Raw genomic sequence first — 21,102 nt, 5'->3', positions numbered from 1 at the left:
TTTTTCTCTACAAAGTGAATAGTGTTTAAAGACATTATGTCTAAGGAGCATAGACCCTCCAGATTTAAAAAATGTACAAGATGCAACTACAAAATGTCCATCATGGACGATCACTCCTTATGCGTGTACTGTTTAGGCGCCAAACACCTTCAGGAGTCTTGCAGCGTGTGCCACGCTTTTTCCTCTCGGGTCCTCCAAGACAGGAAGAATAAATTGATCTTAAAAGGGCTTATCAAACCCTCCTTTGAGGAGGCCTTTTCTTCCTCTTCCTCTCCAGCTAAGAAAAAGAAATCGTCGGCTCCGACCAGCCCGTCGGAACCGACGACTAAGAAATCTAGGCAGGCTTCTCCATCGGCTCCACGGACTTCGGAGCCGAGGGCGGAACGGTCTGCCTCGATGCCTCCAGCCTCGACTCCTCTGGTTTCGGAGCCGATGGCTGGGGCGTCGAGAGGCGGGTCACCTTCATCGGCTCCACTGATTTTGGAGCCGATGAGGGTTGCCGGCTCAGACTCTTCCCCTTTGGCGCCGAAGCCCTCTTCGGCACCGAGGGAAATTGCTATGGAGTCTCCCTCGGCACCGATATTGATCGAGTCAATTCGGAGCCGGTCCCCCAGTCCTTTGGAGCCGATGGTGAAGTCTGCTCGGACCCGGTCGGTCTCCTCCCGATCTTCCAAGATGTCTGATTCGGACATCGACAGGGTGCTCCAAAGACTGTTTCAGTCTCCTGTATTCCAGAAATTAGTTTCGGCTCCAGCCCAATCGGCTTCGGAGCCGATGGCCCACCCTGTAGTTATGGTTCCTCCTCCAACAGCCTCGGCACCATTGGAGCTGGTGCTGGTGGAGCCGATGGAGGTTTTCGGGTCGGCTCCGACCCTTACTCCAACCCCGGCCTTCGGGTCGGAGTTTGGTACACGGACCTCCTCGGTCGGCCCCGGGGGTGACGCTTCGGGACCGATGTTTTCGGTTCCGAGCCTTCCTCTCGGTGCGTCGGCTGCGGGGGTGCCGTCTACCGTTGTGGCCCCGGGGGTTGGACCTTCCCAGGATTCTGGCGGTCCGGCCTTCAGGGCCATGAGGAGTGCTTTGGCCAAATCTTCTTTGGCTACCTCCACGGTCTCACCGGCAACTTCCCTACACACGGAGACTGGGTCTTTGGTAGTCCCCCTGTCGCTAGACAGCGGAGCCCCGGGGCCTGAGGTCACCCCCAGTGGGGTTTCCCCCCCTCCTGGAGGTCCCTCTGAAGCTTCTTCGGAGAAACCCCCAAGGAAAAGACTGTGCAAGAGGAAGCACGTCGACTCCCCCGATGAGTCTCTCACGTCGGACACCGATCTTGATGATGCGGAAGGGTCCCCTAAGTCGTCCTCGGATGATGTCTCCTTTGCAGACATCTTAGAAGCCCTCAAACAACGAGGCGGCTGGCATTCCAAACCTCCTTCCGCTGACGAGTCGGTGTTCCTCAAGGCCTTCGAGGCTCAGCCCTCCGCCTCCTGGGTGTCTCCGCCCTTCGGCGAGCTCCTAGATTTGATCTGTCGAAGGGTGTGGGAGCATCCAGACTCTGTGGAACCGGTGCCGGCTCGCCCAAATAAATTCTTATCAGCACCCCCAGAGAAGGAGTTTCTGACCAAAGGTGTGGCTGTAGATGCCCTGGTGGTGGCATCTGCTACCCAACAAGATGTAGCAGAGGCTTCGACGTCCGTCCATCCTCCTAATAAGGAGTCTAGGAGCATGGACTGCACGGGAAGCGCACCCTCAGTTCAGCGGCCTTTACCTTAAGGTCCCTGAACTATTTGACGCACTTCACTAGACTTCAGAGGGATCTGGTCAAGGAGCTTTCAGATACCCTCTTGGGTAACCTACCTGAGCAGCTGGCTCAGACGGTTGGCTCTCAGTTGGCTACTCTGTCATCGATATCAAACTCGTCCATGAGGCTCATTTCGTATGCAGCCGAGGGGGTGAGTAGAGCGGCGGGTACGGGTGTTGCTCTACGGAGGCAAGCCTGGCTCCGCCTGTGTCATTTTGCGGAAGCCTTTAAATCTTCCTTTGCCGATGCTCCCTTTGATGGGTCCTCTTTGTTTGTGCCCAAGGTAAAGGACACATTGACCCGCTGTGAGCAAGAAGGTAAGACTTTGACTGCCGTAGGAGCATGGTTTTCCACTCCCTTTCGGCCTTACCCCAAGGCTAAAAGAGGAGGGAAAATGTGGTTCCGTAAATCCCAGAAGTCTTATCCCTCGCAGCAGGACGATCCCCCTTCTAGAGGCAGAGGAGGGGGAAATTTTTCTGGAAGACGCCGTCCCAGAGGCGGCAGGTGCCCCCGCAACACTGGAGACCGCGAGTCCTTTCGTGGCTCTTCAGCCTTCCACAATCCCTGAAGGATTGCCCGACTGTGCAGCTCCGGAGCCAGTCGGGGGTCGTTTTTCGAGGCACCTAAAAGCCTGGGAGGGTATCACTCAGGACCGATGGGTGCTTCGAATCATCGCCGGAGGTTACGCCATCCCCTTTTCTTACCCCCCTCCGCCGTCCAGGAGAATCCCGGACCCGCCACCCAGTCAACGGGAAAGCGCAGCCTTCGAAATCTCAAAGCTGCTTCAAAAAGGAGTCATCCAACCAGTCCCCGCAGACCAGATCGGATTAGGGACTTACTCAAAATTCTTTTTGGTGCCAAAAAAGACCGGGGACTTGAGGCCCATTTTGGATCTCAGCAACCTGAATCGATCAGTCAAGAAGTCCAAGTTCCGAATGGTCACCTTACAATCCATTCTCCCACTGCTGGAGAAAGGTGTTTGGATGTGCTCCATAGATCTCAAGGACACCTATTATCACATCCTGATAGATCAGGCGTCCAGGAGACATTTGCGCTTCAGCCTGGGAGACAGTCATTTTCAGTTCTGCGCACTGCCCTTTGGTCTCACCACAGCCCCCAGGGTGTTCACCAAATGTTTGGCGGTCGTGACTGCTCACCTGAGGAGTCTAGGATTCCAGGTGTTTCCGTATCTGGACGACTGGCTCCTAACTGCCACCTCCAGGCGTCTACTATTACAGAACCTAGCAGCCACCATATCACTAGGCACTTCCCTTGGAATCACCTTCAATTGGCCAAAGTCTGTGTTGCTGCCATCTCAGCGCATAAGGTTCATCGGAGTAGACATAGACTCAAACCAAATGCGGGTCTATCTTCCTACAGAAAGGATACAGACAATACAGGCTCAAGTTCGAGCCTTGCTTCTCAGATCCAAAGCCCCAGCCAGGATGGTCCTGCAGCTATTAGGCTCCATGTTGGCCACTGTTCTCCTAGTCCCCTTAGCAAGATTGCATATGAGAATTCTCCAGTGGCTCCTATCAACCCAGTGGTCCTTTCAGGATCTCCCTCTCAGTCACCCCATACGGATCATGGAAACCTGCAAACGGGACCTTCGCTGGTGGCTGGTGTCCTCCAATCTGGATCAGGGACGACCCTTCGTTCCACCTCCTCCTATGGCCACATTGACGACGGACGCCTCCCAGACAGGGTGGGGGGGGCATTACCTGGGCAGGTCAGTCCAAGGCAATTGGCATTCCGACGAGAGCCTCCTTCACATCAACATTCTAGAAATGAGGGCGGTGCTTCTATCTCTACAAGCCCTCCACGATTACCTCCCTCAGGGCGTAATTGCCATTCAGTCCGACAACATGTCAGTGGTCTGGTATCTGAACAAGCAGGGAGGGACCAAATCCTACCCCCTTTGCAGAGAGGCCATGAGAGTTTGGGAATGGGCAGTGGCGACCAGACGTTTTCTGGTAGCGACTCATATCCCTGGGCGATCCAACGTGATAGCTGACAGACTAAGCAGAACTATTCTCTCTCCTCACGAGTGGTCTCTGAACGAGGCAGTGGCAACTCAGATCTTCAGAAGATGGGGAACTCCTTGTTGCGACCTTTTCGCAACCCCGCTGAACGCGAAATGCAGAAAATTCTTCTCTCTCACGCCAGCTCCGGGGGAGATTCCCAGGGATGCCTTAGCCCATCCTTGGCCCACCGGCTTGCTATACACCTTCCCTCCGGTTCCCCTCCTTCCCAGAGTGATCCAAAAGGCGACTCACTTAGGGAGCAAAATGATTTTAGTTGCCCCTTACTGGCCTCGTCAGGTATGGTTTCCCTATCTTCGGAAGTATGCACTGGGCAGTCCATGGTTCCTGGATCAATTCCCGGACCTATTAATTCACCAGTCGGGACAACTCCATCAGTCCCTTCACTCTTTGAAGTTAACAGCTTGGCTCCTCCTCTTCCGACTATAGTCAGGAATCATACTTTAGACCCGGAAGTCATACGTATCTTATCCTCGGCCCACAAGTCTGCCACTAGGAAATTGTATACTAGCAAATGGAAGAGATTTGCTATTTGGGCTCAACTCCGGGGTCTAGATCCCATCACTGTCCCGGTGTCAGAAGTCCTGAAGTTTCCAACTTCCCTATTCAATCAAGGTTCATCAGTCTCTACTATCAAGGTCCAATTAGCAGCTATTTCCAATTTTCACGAATCTATAAACCCACCTTTGATGAGCAACAGATTGTGTAAAACCTTCATAAAAGGTGCTGCGCTTTTACGACCTCCGACTTCTCATCCTGCTCCACCGTGGGATCTCGATGTGGTATTACGTGCCTTAACCTCCTCCCCCTTCGAACCGGCAGCAACCTGTGACTTGAAATTTCTTTCTTGGAAAACTGCCTTTCTGGTCGCTATTACTTCAGCCAGAAGGGTCTCAGAGCTTCAAGCTCTATCTGTCAAACCACCGTACCTGTTTTTTCACAAAGATAGAGTATCCCTCAGACCTAACCCATCCTTTGTTCCTAAAGTTTGTTCCAGTTTTTGCCTGCAACAGTCATTAGAACTTCCAGTTTTCTTCCCAAAGTACTCAAACAAAGTGGAATACATTTTCCACACATTTGGATGTTCACAGGCAATTGCGCTTTTATTTAGATAGGACCCAACAAACACGGAAAACAGATCAATTGTTTGTGTCCTTTTCGGACAATAAATTGGGCAAAGCCGTCACAAAGGTCACTATTGCCAAGTGGATCAGGGACTGTATTAGTCAGGCTTATTCCTCTTCTAATAAGGAGCTTACAACCTCTGTCAAAGCTCACTCTACTAGAGCTATGGCTACTTCAATAGCATTCCATTCTAAGCTTGCCATTAGCGATATTTGTGCTGCGGCTACGTGGTCTTCTCCGCACACCTTCATTTCCCACTACAAATTGGATGTGGCATCTCGGGGGCGAGCTTCATTTGGTTCCACAGTTCTCAGGAGTGTTTTCCAGTGAGCCACCCAGGAATCAGGTGCTAGGGACGCTGTCCCATCAGTACAGAATGTAGGCGAGATAGGATCACATAACATCTTTTAGTTATGTACTTACCATAACTTTAGATGTTTGGGATCCATCTCGCCTACATTCCTAATAACCCACCCTCCTTCCCCCTGCCTTGGAGATCAGACGAGACCGGACGGTCCGAGTACTATTGTTTCATCTTGAAACATCTGGCAATGTTATATAAACAGTTATGTGTGTGTGCATGAGTGCGGACAAACAAGATCTGGGGAAGTAGTGGTGGTGCATCCTGGGATATAGAATAGCTCAGCCAATAAGAGACTTTGCTCTATAGCATAGCGTGCTGAGTCGGAGCCAAGGATCGGCTCCGAACCCATCAGTACAGAATGTAGGCGAGATGGATCCCAAACATCTAAAGTTATGGTAAGTACATAACTAAAAGTTTTGGATAATGGAAAGGACCCATTTGTCTGTGGAGATACTTGTCCAAGGGAGAAGGCAAGAAGATGGGCAATGGGAAAGGGGGATGATTGAAAGCTTTAACATGTAGTCACAGCCTAGCTGGCCTGTCTTGAAAGGTGGGTTTTTGGGCAGGGATTTGCTGGGATCTGGCAGCACCCTGCCTCCGAGCCCCTTTCTTATGGAAAGGAGGGGAACATTGTTTCCTTCTTACAAATTAGGTTTTGGCAGGATAATTTATGTGGTATTTAGGAACTGGGGACACAAAGAGGTGTTTCAGCTACTTAAATATATTCCTCCAGGAAACAGAATACCAATACTAGAGAACATACTTGCCTGGACATCCCAAAACATAGATAATGAAACCATCACCCTAGGTGATGTAAACACTGATTGGCTAGACATTGTCAAAACCCCTCAAAAAACATAAACCTTTACATCTCCCAACGAATTCAAGACATCACCAGACCCCCCCCCCCCACAAAAATAACTGGGGCTGCACAATAGAGTGGATATTAGTGCCTCACCCTAACAATATCACCACTGCAGGCATACTACCTAATACCATTAGCTACCTCCACCCAGCTTATATCCTGCATATCATCCCAGAAAACAACACTACCCTCGACTGCAACCTAAAATTCTCTCATACCCACTACCACAATTGCATTTTTTTTACTTAAGCTAAAACCCTGTACTCTAGCACCTGCCAATCTATCCCTATACTACATGCAGATAGCTCCAAACTCTGTAGCTTATCCCATCAGCATACTCATTAACAGATTGATTACAGAATCCCTTGTCCCACACATCTGGAAAAAAGCATTCATTCTCCCCTTACAGAAAGGCAGCAGCAACACAGACACCACAAACTTTAGTCCTATAGCAATTCTCTCATCCCTCTCAAATACTGGAAAAATGCATCCAACTCCTCAACCACCTGCTTGAAAACCAAATTTTATCACCCACTAAGCATGGTTTCAGACCAGGACACAGCATTACTACTGCCCTCCTCTCCTTCCTTGATACAGTTAACTGGACAGGGGATTCTGGCAAAATAATTGCTTCTCTTTTTCAATCTCTCCAAAGCTTTTCATGCCATTTCCCACACCTTCCTCCTCTCTAAACTATTCACCCTCCACATTTTTCCACCTACTCTACAATGGTTCAATAGCTACTTCCAGTAGGCAGCAGTCTACCAAATGGCAACAATCTTACTCTCCCTCATCAATACTTCCACAGGGGTACCCCAAGGCTCCATACTTGGCCCTCTCTTATTTAGCATCTTTATTAACAACTTTCACTCCACTCTCCCACAATGCTCAGTAATTCAGTATGCTGACGACTCTACAATTATACGTACAGCAAATTAGAGCTCTGAACTCCAGCAAATCACCCAGAATGCTCTCACCTCTACTGAATCTTGAATGCTTAATCATCTTGCCCTAAATCAGGAAAATAAAAAATGAGTACTTTCTACCCCTAAGAAAATCACTCCCCTAGATAAACTCTTCACTATACACCCCAAGACAATACCACTATAGAAGTTGTCTCACACACTAAACTACTAGGCATTATTAAAGATGAAAACCTGAACTTTGACCTACACAAACAATAACATCAAAAAGACACCAAAAGCTCAGAATGCTCTACAGGCTCCAACACTTTCTTAGCCTCTCTATTAGACAAACCCTTGCAACTACCTTTTTATTACCCTCTCGCCTTTATGGCACCTCTCTTCTCACTAATATTCAAAATTCTACAAAATGCAAACTTGATATGTGTTAAAACAGAACAGCCAAATTTGCCACTAAGGCCAAATTCTCGTCCCACCACTGTAACTCACTGAAACAATTAGGCTGGCTGGAACTCCCCCACCATCTCTCATTCACCCAACTAACTACAGCGCACAAAATAATCTACAGACCCACAGACTGTCCTGCACTCTTGACACTACTTGCCCATTACCAACCCAGAAGGCAGCTAAGATCTGAAAATCATCTACTTCTAAAAGTAGAAAAGCCCACCTTACCTGATGGTCAACTCCGGTACTCCTTCACCGTCGCAAAACTGTATAACTCACTTCCACCTTATATAAGAAACACAGGCAGTCCCACCACCTTCAAACAAATACTGAAAAATCATCTCAAGTCTTCCTGTCCATATACTTGCTCTATAACCTAACCTTTTCCTTCTCCTTATATGATAACTAAACTCCTATGCTTTTTGCTAGTGCTGACTGATGACATTTCCTCCATAATTATTTTTTCAATTATTGATATTGATACAATAATGCTGATTAATATATCTCTGTTTATACCTCTCATTGAATAAATTTGGCAACCAACTAAATTCCTGGTTTTATGTACGTATTCTGTATATATTACTGTAATCAAACCAACTAAATTCCTGCTTTTATGTATATATTACTGTAATCACTATGTGTAACACTGTTTCTACTTCTGTACCAATTAAGGTTTAATTTTTTCTGCATCTATGTTCGTGTCGGAGCTTTTCTCCTTGGGCCATCACTGAAAATGGGCTCTTTTAGGCCCAGTGGACTTTCTCGGTAAACAAATGCAATAAATAAATAAAAGGTCTTTCCCGTTGTCATGCAGAGGACTTGAAAAGGGCTGCAGCTTCAGCACCAAAAAGGGCATCATTTTCCAGTGCTGCATCCATGATTTTCGCCTTAATATCATCACGCAAAGGCTGAAGACACAATCATAAGTATCTCCCGAGTACAGACCCTGAAGCTGATGACCTTGCAGATACCTCAACAGCATCGTAACTGCATTTAATGGAATGTCTGAGCACCTGAGCGGACGTAGACAGGAGAGAGGTGAGCTGCGCCTTGGCTGGAGCATCAGGAAGGTCGGATGCCAAATGGGAAGCTTGGGCGAGCAAAGCCAGAAAATAGTTCGACTTGCGTGTCTGGTAGTTAATGGCCCTGAAAACCATGGTAGAGAAAGTAGACACTTTCTTCCCCAACCGTTCCATCATTTTACTATCCTTGTCAGAAGGGAACGGATTAGTATAGGGAAGCAGCTTATTAGGAAACCTCTGAGGTCTCTCTAATTGCCGCAGGTGCTTAGTACGGTACATGCCAAATGAGGCGTTATACTCAATTATGGGCCAGATAAGTGGCAAGTATAGGCAGGTTATAACTTCTTTTGCTTTTCAGACAGTGCCTTTACTAATCAAGTGTGCTATGTAGAAAGCTTTCCTTACTGCAGTAGACACATGATGGTCGAAGTTAAGGTCACAGTCAGCTTGTAATCCCAGGTCCTTTACCACTTCAAGGGTACTTAGGGTATTGTTGATCCGACAGTGTGGAGGGACATTGTGCCCTGCACTAGAGAATTGATTAATTTATCTAGTGCAGGGCATCCTGGATTGACAATCTTAGGGTCATTTTGTTAATAACGCTTTGCACTTTCTAATGCTGCCTTTTATTAGCTGAAAAGTCACTTGGTTAAAGAAGTTAGGTCAAAAAAGGTCTGGGTGCCATAAGGAGCTTTGGGTGTGAACTGGAAGTATACAAAAATGGCATTATAGGCTTGACTGAGTTGCATTCTTCTTCCTTCCCATTGTTTTCCATAGATTCAAATACCGAGTGCCCACTCATCCAATGAGCATTGCCTTTGAAAACCCTCCCTTATTTAGAAGCAACAAATATAGTAATAGAAATAAAACAGTTGGAACTGGGATCTTTGGAAAAAGGTAGGAGCAAATTGCATAGGAAAAATGGGAAATGTGGGATCAATACATGCAGAGGAGGAACCAGGTTTAAAAGAAGGAAGGATTTGAATGAGATATGTAATGGCTGACTGCCAGTGACAGGATATATTAAAAGTGACGTGTAATGTTTGCAGCTGTAGTTGTGTTGACATGGTTTGTAAGATATAATGTTTGCAACTGAGATTGTGTTGTTATGATTTATTTTCATTTACATAATTGTACAGTTGCCAGTGCCATACAAGAAAATTTAATAAAGATGTTTTTTTGTTTAAAAAGGAAAAAAAAAAAGAAAAACCTCCCTTATGTATACATTTTCTCTGCATTTTAAACTGTTTGACATTGCTGAACACTTGAAGTGCCTTATTTTGCCGTGCTCTAAGCTTACCATAACTTTAATTGCCTTATTACCAGTAACTAGCTAGCTAGCTGTTTTAATTACTGAAATAGCATTGCACTTTGTAGACTTTTTTTGTTTGTTTTTACATTAAGAGGACTGACTTTATTCAGCTAGTGGCAGTAGGCGGTAGCCTGGTTTATTCTGAGTTAGGAAACACACAGGAAGGACTTTGAATTATTATTGATTGGCCAGAGGACGTATTAGACAGTATTCTGAGTTTTCAGCATCTGTTTAAATTTGGTGCATTTGCTCAGCTCGTGGCTCATTTCCACAGAGCTCAACAACACTTGGTGACCTCGCCTATGTTTCAGAAGAGATTTTCTTGCCTCTAATGCTATCCAAACAGAGCCAAGTACTTTCTTCAAAAAATTGCACTTGTTTTGAATTTATTTAATGAACTGCTATTGATTCATTGAATTATTTACTGTTTTTTCTGTATTTTAAACTGTTTAGCATTGCTATTGCTTGTTGTGTCGTATTTTGCAGTACTGTTGGTTTACCTTTCCTTAAGTCTCATTATAGCTGTAGCTAGCTAACTGTTTAAATTACTGGAATGGTATTACACTTAGTACATTTTTTGTGTGTCTTTACATTAAGAGGACTGACTTTATTCACCTGGTGGCAGTAGGCGATAGCCTGGTCTATCCCACTTAGGAAACACAGAGGAAGGATTCTGAGTGTCATAATTTATATTAGTCATTATTCTGCGTTTTAGTGTCCAAAGGTGCTTTAAGAAAGTATTAGTTTAAGGGTGTGCACACACAACACAATATTAGTTTAAGGGTATGCACACTTATGCAACCAGAGTATTGCACTTTTATTTTTTATATTTTTCCCCTAACAGATTTGTTTGTTTTTCAAATGAATTGTACAGGTTACAGTTCACATTAAAGGTGGGAAAAGTTTTGAAATGATTTATTGTGGTCTCATTTTTTTATAGCACAAAAACCTGGCATTTTAACATTTTAACAGGAGTGTGTATACTATATATATATATATATATATATATATATATATATATATATATATACACACACACACACACACACACACACACACACACACACACATTAATGGGGGTCTGTATTAGATCCTCAAACATTTGAAAGTTCGACTACCATATGGTCGACACCATATGATTGAACTTGCAAAAGTTTGAATATCTAATTAAAAAAAAATAAACTACACAAAACACCTACCTAAATGCTCTAAGCAGGGGGGGCAAGCTCCCATGCAGCCCCCCACACCCCCTGCTCTTTAAGTATACCAACTCCAAGATCGCACTACAATGCAGAAAAGGGAAATCTTCCCATTCTGCGCTGTATGGACAGCTACGTTACAACGTTCAAACATTCAAAAATCTGATCATATGGTGTCGACCATATGAGATTTGGAATTTTGAATGTTCGAACATTCAATATAGATATATGCGTATATAACATGCAATATTGTTTTGACCTTCCTGGTGCACTTTGTCCAAGCAAACATACCCCTCGTCTCAGATAAGTGGCAAAACTGTGTTTAGAAACTTCTACAGAAGTCATTCCTTTGAACTTTAATGCAGTCCGTCATAATTCATGTTTTGATCTTGTGTGCTTAATAGCCCTTTTGTTTTATTGCCAAGTCTCTTCTGTTCATGTGTAAACAGTTTTTAGTTACTTCTTACAGGTCTTGATATCGTTCTGATTACAGTACCATAGAAACTTCCAATACATTTCTTAGCACTTCTGGAATACAGAATGTGGAATATATGTAGTAAATGCTAACTGTAGCTGATAGATAGTGGTGTGTAAACCGTTGATCCGGATACAGATAAGTCCGTGGCTTCTCAGTTCTCTTAAACACAATACATTTGAAATGCAGGTTTATTCTTAATTGTCTTATGAATAACAAAGCTTTCAGAAAACTTATTCAGTAGCATAGCTTCCTCTTGCATATCAGCTCCTCCTGGATCTTAAATTGTAGTAAAGACATTTATTTCATGCTAGAACTGCTTTAACTGCTGTAAAGCAGTCATTATATGACATTCTATTTTTGATACATTTTGCTTCCATGACCGTGCTGGAATTTTTTTACTGAAGCTAATGCTGTGGGTCCATCCTGACCTCCCCAAACTTACTTTTTTCTCTGAAGTATATCATGTAACATCACCTGAGTACTCTAAACATAAGTAGCTTGCCTTGCTGTCAAAAGCAGGATCAATGCAATTTGAAGGAGGAAAAAAAACTTCAGTTTCATTTAACTTACAAATGGTATTTTTCACTAAAAGTCCTAGTACGACATCCTTGTGGTACCTGCACTACACCCATCAAGTGAACATTCAGCATGCAACTAATAAAACAGGGCAAAATTGAAGTATTTAATATTTAGTAACACCAGTCTTATTTCTAAGTCACTGTATGTTATAGTTATCCGTTTATTTATTTGCCCCCACTGCCTGTCACTGTCTCAGTCAGCTGATGAAATGGATGAGTGAATGTCACAGGTAGTCAGGATGTGCACTTGTCACTCTGTTCTGTGTATATGAAGTCACTGCAGTATGTATGGTTTGCCCATGTTACGCTGTGATGTTTGCACATGTGGCCTGTCATGGTACTTAGTTTTCTACAAGTATTGTTTTGTCAGCTGTGTTTGGGAGTACTGGGCCCACCATTACGCTTGATTTTTTTCCTTTGCAAGCTTCTTGCTCTTTACTGTTATTTTTGTCCTGTAGATTTTGATGTTCTGGGGCTTGGAGCTGTGGTGGCATAGCTTTTGCATCTTGACCGGGAGACCACCATGCTTACTATATTATACAGTGTGCCACATGCTAACCATTAGTGATGTCTTCTGTAGTGTGTATTATTGTGTACTGCTGGATATATCCAGGTACTGTAATCAGAACGATATCAAAGCATATGTACACTTAGTCACTGCCTGTGTCAGCTGGTATGATTCATTATGTGCTTCTTCAATTGTGGTGCTGCAATGTCCTGTAGATGTTATTAAAGCAATAACCAACGACGTGGTGTGGAATATTGAAGATTTACCGACGGTTGGTGTGGTTTAATCACGAGGACGAAGCCAACCATGGGTAAATTTCAATATGCCACAACCACAGAGTCAGTTATTGCTATTATACAATGACATCATTTAAGAAAAAAATACTTTTCTTAAATAATGTCTTTGTATAATGGCGCATTACTGTCCTTTTGCTGGTTGTGGTACACTGCTCCCTTGTTTTGATGTACTGAGCATGCATATGGGACTTGCATCCCATGCATACCCAGTACATCAATGCTTACAAACGGAAGCAACGTAGAAAAGCAAGTCTCCGTTGCTCCGATTTTTCTTTTTTTTTTTTTTTTATTTATTTAAAAAAAATGTTTTGAGGACTTTATTCCAATGGAAAAAAAGTCTGGGCGACCGGACCTTTTTTCTGTTGGTACATTGTGGGATTTATAATTGGCACACTGGCCAATCAGTGTGCACATTTTGGAATATTAATGGGGGGTCATTGTATAATAGCCATTATCACCTGTAATTAGAGATATTCACATTATACTGTGACATTGTATTTGTACATAGAATATGTTATGTAAATTGACGCATTCATATGGCAGTTATTCCATTAGATGGTCATATTGAGTATGTCCATCAGAAGAGAGTGCCCAAGAGCACACTCAGAAAAAAAGAGGAGTGGCTATTTTATGGAATAAAAGTATGCCCATTCCTAAAACCATTAAGTCTTATCAGGATGACAAAGGAATGTTTTGTATGGTTACAATACAAATTAATGGGAAGACTTACACTTTAATTAATGTATATTGGATACCTGGAATTGGTATTAATACAGTGAAACATCATCTTGATAAGATCATATCATTCTCTATAGGGGATATTATTTTAGCTGGTGACTTTAATTGTATACTACATGAAAGTGATACTACCACTATAGGAAAAGAAGAATTACATCTAATGCAAAACATTTAAATGATTTTGCTAATTCTTATCATTTGAATGATATTAATAATCAGATAGATTCAAAATCATTACCATACACCTTTTTTCTAACAGATACAAAACTTATTCAAAAATAGATAGGGTCTTTATTTCTAACCAGATGGTAACAGATTTAATTAATTCCAAAATCATTTCATGTCCTATATCTGATCATAATTCAATTGTTTTTGAATTCATGATAAAAATACTCATAATGTTCAGATCAAAAGGATACCAGCATACTTAACTCAACTAAAAGACTATAAAGAATATATACTTTCAGAAGTACAACATTTTCTAGACATAAATAATACTCCTGAAGTCTCCATTGTCTATGTTTGGGATGCCTTAAAATCATATCTATATGGACAAAGTATCAGATGGTATAATAATAAAAGGAAATCTTGGGATAAGGAATTGTTAGATATTCAAAGTAAATTAGACTCTTATAAACATAATAATAAAGAAAATATTATGGACAAGAAAGTTATTGAAGAAATAAACAAACTAAATGAGAAATACAAAGAAATTTTAACTCATAAAGTTAAAATAATTTTAGAGAAATACAAGTTTTTGTCTTATTCAATAAGCCCCAAATACTTACATAGACTTAAAAATAAAACAAAAAGGTTGAATAAACAAAACCATATCAAAGAAATCTTTTCTCTAAGGAAAAAGAAGAATGTTTCTAGTATACCAGAAATACTAGATGAATTTAGAAATCACTTTCACAAAATTAACCATACTAACATTAACATGGAACCTAAAGATAAAATAAAGGAGTTTATAACCACAAACATGAATAAAAAGCTTAATAAACAACAGATTAAACTATTGGACAAGAGTATTTCATATACAGAAGTTATTACACAAATAAATAAGCTTAAATCAAACAAAGCACCGGGTAATGATGGTATTATACCAGAGATATATAAAATCCTTTCTAAAAGTACATATTCATTAATACATAAGGTTTTTATTTTTGCCCAAACTGAGTTAATAACCCCCCCATCTTGGCAATATACATTTATTTCGCCAATTTTAAAACCTAATAAAGATCCAACTAGATGTTCTTCATATCGGCCCATCTCATTACTTAATGTTGATTATAAAATGTTTATGAGTATTTTTGCTGATAGATTGAAGACAATCATTCCCGGCATTATAGATATAGATCAGACAGGCTTCATTGTAAATAGAAATACTTTTGATAATATAAGAAGAACTTTAACATTAATTGATTTTGCAAATAGGAAAAAGAAAGATTTAACACTTATTAGTCTTGATACAAGTTCAGCATTTGATTCAGTAAGTTGGGACTATCTGTTTACCTTACTGAAATGCACAAACTTCTCTGATGCATTTGTAAATCTAATTGAGCATTTATACAAAGGAACGCTGGCTTATATTAAGGTAGGAACATAGGTTTCACAAAAAATACCCATTCTTAAAGGTACAAAACAAGGATGTTCACTTTCTCCACTATTATTCACTTTAGTAATGGAGCCTTGGGCTAATTTGATCAGAAACAGTACTGACATAGAGGGTTTTGAAATAGATGAAAATACAACATCAAAAATTCAACTTTTTGCAGATGTTCTAATTACATCAGCAGGATCTAATTCTTCTATGCAGTCTTTATTTGATAAAATGATGAATTTTAAAAGTATTTCTGGTTTAATATTCAATGAAAAAAAAACTAAAATACTACCTATATATACACGAAAAAATATTCTCACTAGTGATTTTACTAAATATGTACCCAATTCAGGTCAGATAACTTATTTAGGTATAATACTATCTAAAGATATTAAATCTATTATATATAATAATTATAATACCTGTTTTCTTAATATACAAAATCTTTTTAATACCTGGAATAATATGTTTTTTACTATGGAGGAGAGACTTACAATTATTAAAATGATAATATTCCCTAAGATTTTATACTTAATACAATCAATAATACTTCCACCTACAAAAATAATTATCAAGAAACTGAATACACTAATGTTAAATTTTCTATGGGCACCTAATAGACCTAGGATTGCATTAAAGAAACATACTAATAGCTGGTCTCAAGGGGTATTTCTTTTCCAGACTTTAATTTATATACTATCTCTTCTATTGTAAAAGTTATTACTTTATTAATAGATCAGTCATATGTCGCAAAATGGAAAGATTATTGGGAGCTAATTAGTATGCACTTCATGAAAATCTCCTTAACACATAAAAATATGATTGTAAATAACTCCATGTTATGGTTACTAAAGGAATTTTGTACTTCACCTATTACACCTAAACATATGGTTTGTTACCCATTAAATATTATTATTAGCTATCGTAACTTTATATTCATGCACCCTAAGTATAGGGAATGGAATTTTATTGTATTCCCTATAATGTATACTCAGGGTATGCTTTTGTCATCTACTTCTGAAGGAGCTCATTTAGCTATAGATAATGATCTAAAGTACTGGTATCAGCTGATATCTGATAATAAAGTTAAAAATCTAGATTTCTTAAAACAAGAATTTGATCTAAGAGAAACTTGCTGGTTAGAGGTTCAGACCTTTAGACAACATCTCATTAATAAAATAGATCTAATGTCTATAACAGTTAAAGAATCTATTCCAACACTGATTGATTACTTGATATTAAATTTACAACATAAAGTTTCTGATTAAGGTAAACTTTCATACATACATAAAATTATCAGACAAGAAACTTTTTACAGTGTAGATTCATACTGGAATTATTTCACCTCTATTAATGGGGACCCACCAAATCAACAAGATAAACAATATATATTGGAATCTGCTTATAGAACTACGTCTTCCATTGTCTGGAGACTTTATACATGGAATTTTTACATAGATCTTTTTATACACCTTTGATGATGAATAAAATAAATAATAAAGATAATCTATGTAAGAGATGTAATGTAGAAGTTAATGCTGACTGGGCTCATATGTTTTATGACTGTATAAAGTTGAAAGAATACTGGAAGTCAATTAATGAATTTTTGCAGGCTCTTTTTACAGATAATTTCATTATTTCTAAATCTCTTATATTATTCAACACACCTGTACCTCAATGTGTTAAAAAGGTTAAGCTTCCCTTGTTATGGTCTATTCTAGCAGTGGCTAGGAAAATAATAACTAGAAATTGGATTTCAGATACACCTCCTTCGTTCAATGAATTTAAAAATGTTATGAATATAATGTGCCATATGGAAATAAACACAATTAGGACGAGAACAACTAGAAAAACATCTTATTATATTGTATGGGATAATTTACAAAATTTGTTAAAAAAATTCTAATTTCAATAGCACGGTATTTTAGTTTAATTAATTGATCTGATTGTAGTGGATGTCTTTGTAAATACTTTAGTTGTTTTGTTGAATATTATAATAATAACCTATTTTTAATTACTTGTATAAAATTGTTATGATATTTCTCTTATATGTTAAAACAATAAACCTGTTTTGAAAAAAAAAGGAGAGAGTGCCCAATGCACACATTCTCCATATGTTGACATTGTGCATTCTTTCTGAGTACTGTCGGTACAGCTTTGTTATGATGCCATCTGGGCAACATACAGAGTAACAGTATAAGGAATGCCAGCCCTACCATTTGACATACCTTTCAACATTCTCATCACTGGGGACCTTCATAGCAGTGTGATTGTATGACATTCACCTGCTATGGATGGAAATGTGATAACAGTTCCCAGCATGACAGTGAGCTGTTTGTTTAGAATAAATAGTTCTTTGGTCTGGACCACATTTGTATACCTCATACAGTATCCATAGGCATTCATAAGATTCAAAGGATATGGGATGCTCTGTAACGCATGTTGCAGATAGCCTACCCCATTTCCCAGTCTATGCATTATCTGTTGGTCATATAACAAGGCAGTTAGTTCAGATGTATTCTGTTATGGTGCTGAGCTGCTTGTCATCAGGCTGGACTTTGTGCTGCAGCAGATGTGATATCACTAGCTTTGGTGCAACAGGTACTGTGCCTTCAGCCATTACTAGCTTGCCTTAGTGCACTCACAATGAAAGATACTATTTCATATATTTCAGTAGCATGCGTATGATGTAGTTGGAAAGTGAGTTTTTTTAATACAGCTTTTCAATTGCATACCTTAAGCACAGGTATTTGTTTGGAATCACATGTTCTTAGAATGTTTACAGGTTTGGTATAGCACTATGTTCCAGTCATAAATGTTGCTTTCTGGCCCTCTTTCTTCACATTACTTTGCCTTCTTAGAGCTAACTCATGGATTACAGCTTTAAGTATTTTCTCTTCTCTTTTTTTTTTAGAAATATGCTCTTCTCTCCTTTATCTTTTAGTAGTTACTTTTATTGTTTACATCATTGTCAGTGCCATTTCCTCTTTTGCCTATGTTATTCTGGCCCTAGTGTACCATTCCATAATATCCCCTATTTTCCCATATGATCTTTTCAGGCATGGGTGCCTCTTGTGCTGGCAGTAAGCAGTGCAGTGTAGGTGACTTTATATGTGGCATGTCACTGGGGATCCCTATTCTATCCACAAGCAGTATAGTGTGTGTCAGTAAATGTGCATGTGGTACAGCATGCATGTCCAGCTGAATGGCTCTGGTGTGTGTACTGTGAATGTTTTGGTAGCTACTGTTGTCTCCTCTGATTTACAACTGCGGTTGCGGGGCACAAACAAAACAGAGCATGGTGAAATAGCTTTCCTGAATTGGGAGTGTATAATTTAGAGCGCTTCTTTCCATCTCCTTAGATAGCTTCTCTGGTATTTGGTCTGATAACTAAACCTGCGCCACAAGATTGTCAGTCACTGCATTATTCTTATATGCCGGTAGATTCCATTTTCTTTATGTTGTTTTCTCATTTGATGTTTTTTAAGTTTCTGTTTGGTTTCATTTGCAGTTTTTCTGCATCTTACAGAAGATGAACTGAGAAGGTGGAGGTACTAATGAATGTTCTACTTCACATTGTATGTTCTGCTTCTAGAGCAGGCTTTTATGGCTCCTCTGCCTGTAGCATTTGTCCCCATCACCAAGCTTAAGATTTGTATCTTTATTCAAGAATTTAGACATGCTTTGTGTCATTTCTTATTTTATGATGAATTATGTTGTCTAAAAATGTCCATGGCAGTCAAGCCACTTTCATGTATGACTCACAAATCTGTAATTGTTTTTTTATACTTGAAATTTGATATTTATTTGCTATTTTGTTACCTGCCTTCTCTTATCTTTTGAAACAGATTGAGAATGAAATGTGGCCAAGAAGACAGCATTAGTGAGCGATATCATGAAAACAGACTGAAGCAAACTCAAGATGGCAAGGATTACCATGTCAGGGATGCAGAAAGAGAACTCCCTTTGAGAGATGGAAAATCTCAGCTTTGTACCCCCAAAAAGTCCAGATATGATAAAGGAATGCTGGATTCTGGAAGGGACAAAACTGTCAAGTCCAGTGAAAGGTGGAGAAGACTAGAAGACCGGGAGTTTAGGGAAAAATGCTGCTTTGTCTGTGGAATGGAAGGGCACCTTAAGAAGGACTGCCAGCACTACAAAAGTCCTCAAGATATGGCCCAGAATAAGAAACTCGGGTGGGCCAGTTGATTAAATTACTCTTTTAGTTTGACTATGGTTTCATGACACCTGCTCAGGATGACTTTTAACCCTTTTTAGCCATTTTATTTTGTTTTTGTGTCATCCCTGTTGCGTACTTGCTCCATAATTGTTTACACTGATTCATTTCATATTTTAAATTCAGCTGGTGAGAAACCGCCAGGTTCCACTTTATTTATTTCTCTGTTAAAACACTGCAGAGACCAGCTATTTTGTTTTTAAATAGGGAAGCTCTATGCCTTCCATAATTTAAAGTGTAAATTATATTTTACTTTATATGCCAGGGCATCAGAGGCTGCATACTGGTGCTTTTCTATGACATTACTTAATGAGCAGCATGGGCAGAGGTTTAAAATGGAACTTTTTTAAATGTAAAAAGGTATAATTTAAAATAAATTTCTTGTATAAGAAATTTAAATTTTACTTTAGAGACTCTGCATTTCTTTTGATTTCATAGTCTTTATGTATATTTGTTGTTGTGTTGTTCATTTGACCAGTTGTTTTTCATGTGGAAAGCATTTAAAATATGTGTAAAGATGTGTCTATAGTATAAATTATTTTCCAGTGATCCCACTAGTAGTTCCTTTTTTAAATTTGAGTCACAATTATGGCTCCTCCAGAACTACAAATCTTCAGGATCTCAGTCAGCAAGGTAGTCTTTATAGAACAGATCCCTTCAGAGAGGCTTCATTGGCCAGAGCTATTCAGTAGCATCTGCTGGGTCATCCCTCCTATTTTTAGCTGTCTTGCTGCCTGTCAGAAAGACGTGCATAAATGGGTAGGATGGAGACTTCCACATTAATTTCTTCTACTAAATCATTTGCATTTGAGTATTGGCTCAGCAGTAATAAACAATTTCAGTTTCTTTAAGGCTGTATCTTGTTTTTGCTGTCCTGAGAATTGATCTTTTTTCTTTTTGCTCTTTGCTAAATTCATCTTAGCTTAGTGTAGCTGAAGTGCTTTTTTGCAAGTGGTTGTGTGTGCAGAAAATGCATTCCACTATTGATGAATCTACTTATATCTGAAACCAAGGAAATTAAAATCCAAAATAGTCCGAAGCTTGATCAACAGCAGAAATTAAATGTGTGCAACAGTAACTTTTCACATTTTGCATGTGGAGGCTTAAAGTTATATCTAATTGAAGTCATACAGCCTCAAAGAAGAGTAGAATACAAGTTCTCCCTGTTCCCCTTGTTTTTGTGATTGCCTATGCTAAGAAGTGTAGGGACTTAATCCTGCAAAAACTGATGCCTGTTCTCACTACATCAGAGTTAGAATTCTTTGATGCTCTGATTCTTCAGTACTCTGAGATTATTAGATTGCTCTTTCAAGTTTTGGTATCCCAATGTCCTTCCATTCATTGGTTGAAGTATTCTTTACCTTTGGGACTCCCTGCCATGGGTAGCTCAATGTCCAGTTGATATACCAAAGTCTACTGTTGGTTTAAGGTACGCCAGATGTCACACATATGCTCCATGCATAGCGTAGAGCGTAAAGGTGACATCCGGATGTACTATTCTCCGAACTTCTTTGCCAACAGTCTGAACGCATCTCTTGATCATTGGTCTGAGCGCTGACATCTTTAC

The 21,102-nt window shown here is 40.3% G+C and overlaps 1 protein-coding gene across 2 annotated transcripts in view; it reads left to right on the top strand.

Moving 5' to 3' along the window:
* The window catches only part of TUT7 (terminal uridylyl transferase 7), a 3,176,298-nt gene extending 3,156,359 nt beyond the window's left edge, over window positions 1-19,939 (top strand). For both annotated transcript variants that reach the window (XM_044064191.1, XM_044064190.1), the window contains exon 26: window positions 19,147-19,939. In XM_044064191.1, coding sequence (XP_043920126.1) covers window positions 19,147-19,507 — 361 coding nt within the window. In that variant the 3' untranslated portion in view covers window positions 19,508-19,939. The remainder of the gene's footprint in view (window positions 1-19,146) is intronic.
* The last annotated feature ends 1,163 nt before the right edge of the window (window positions 19,940-21,102 follow it).

The sequence above is a fragment of the Protopterus annectens genome, chromosome 2.part2, assembly GCF_019279795.1.
Source record: "Protopterus annectens isolate FY-2018-M chromosome 2.part2, PAN1.0, whole genome shotgun sequence".
Taxonomy (NCBI): domain Eukaryota; kingdom Metazoa; phylum Chordata; order Ceratodontiformes; family Protopteridae; genus Protopterus; species Protopterus annectens.
The sequence above is the reverse complement of the archived record's forward strand: the minus strand, read 5'-3'. Positions and strand labels throughout refer to the sequence as shown.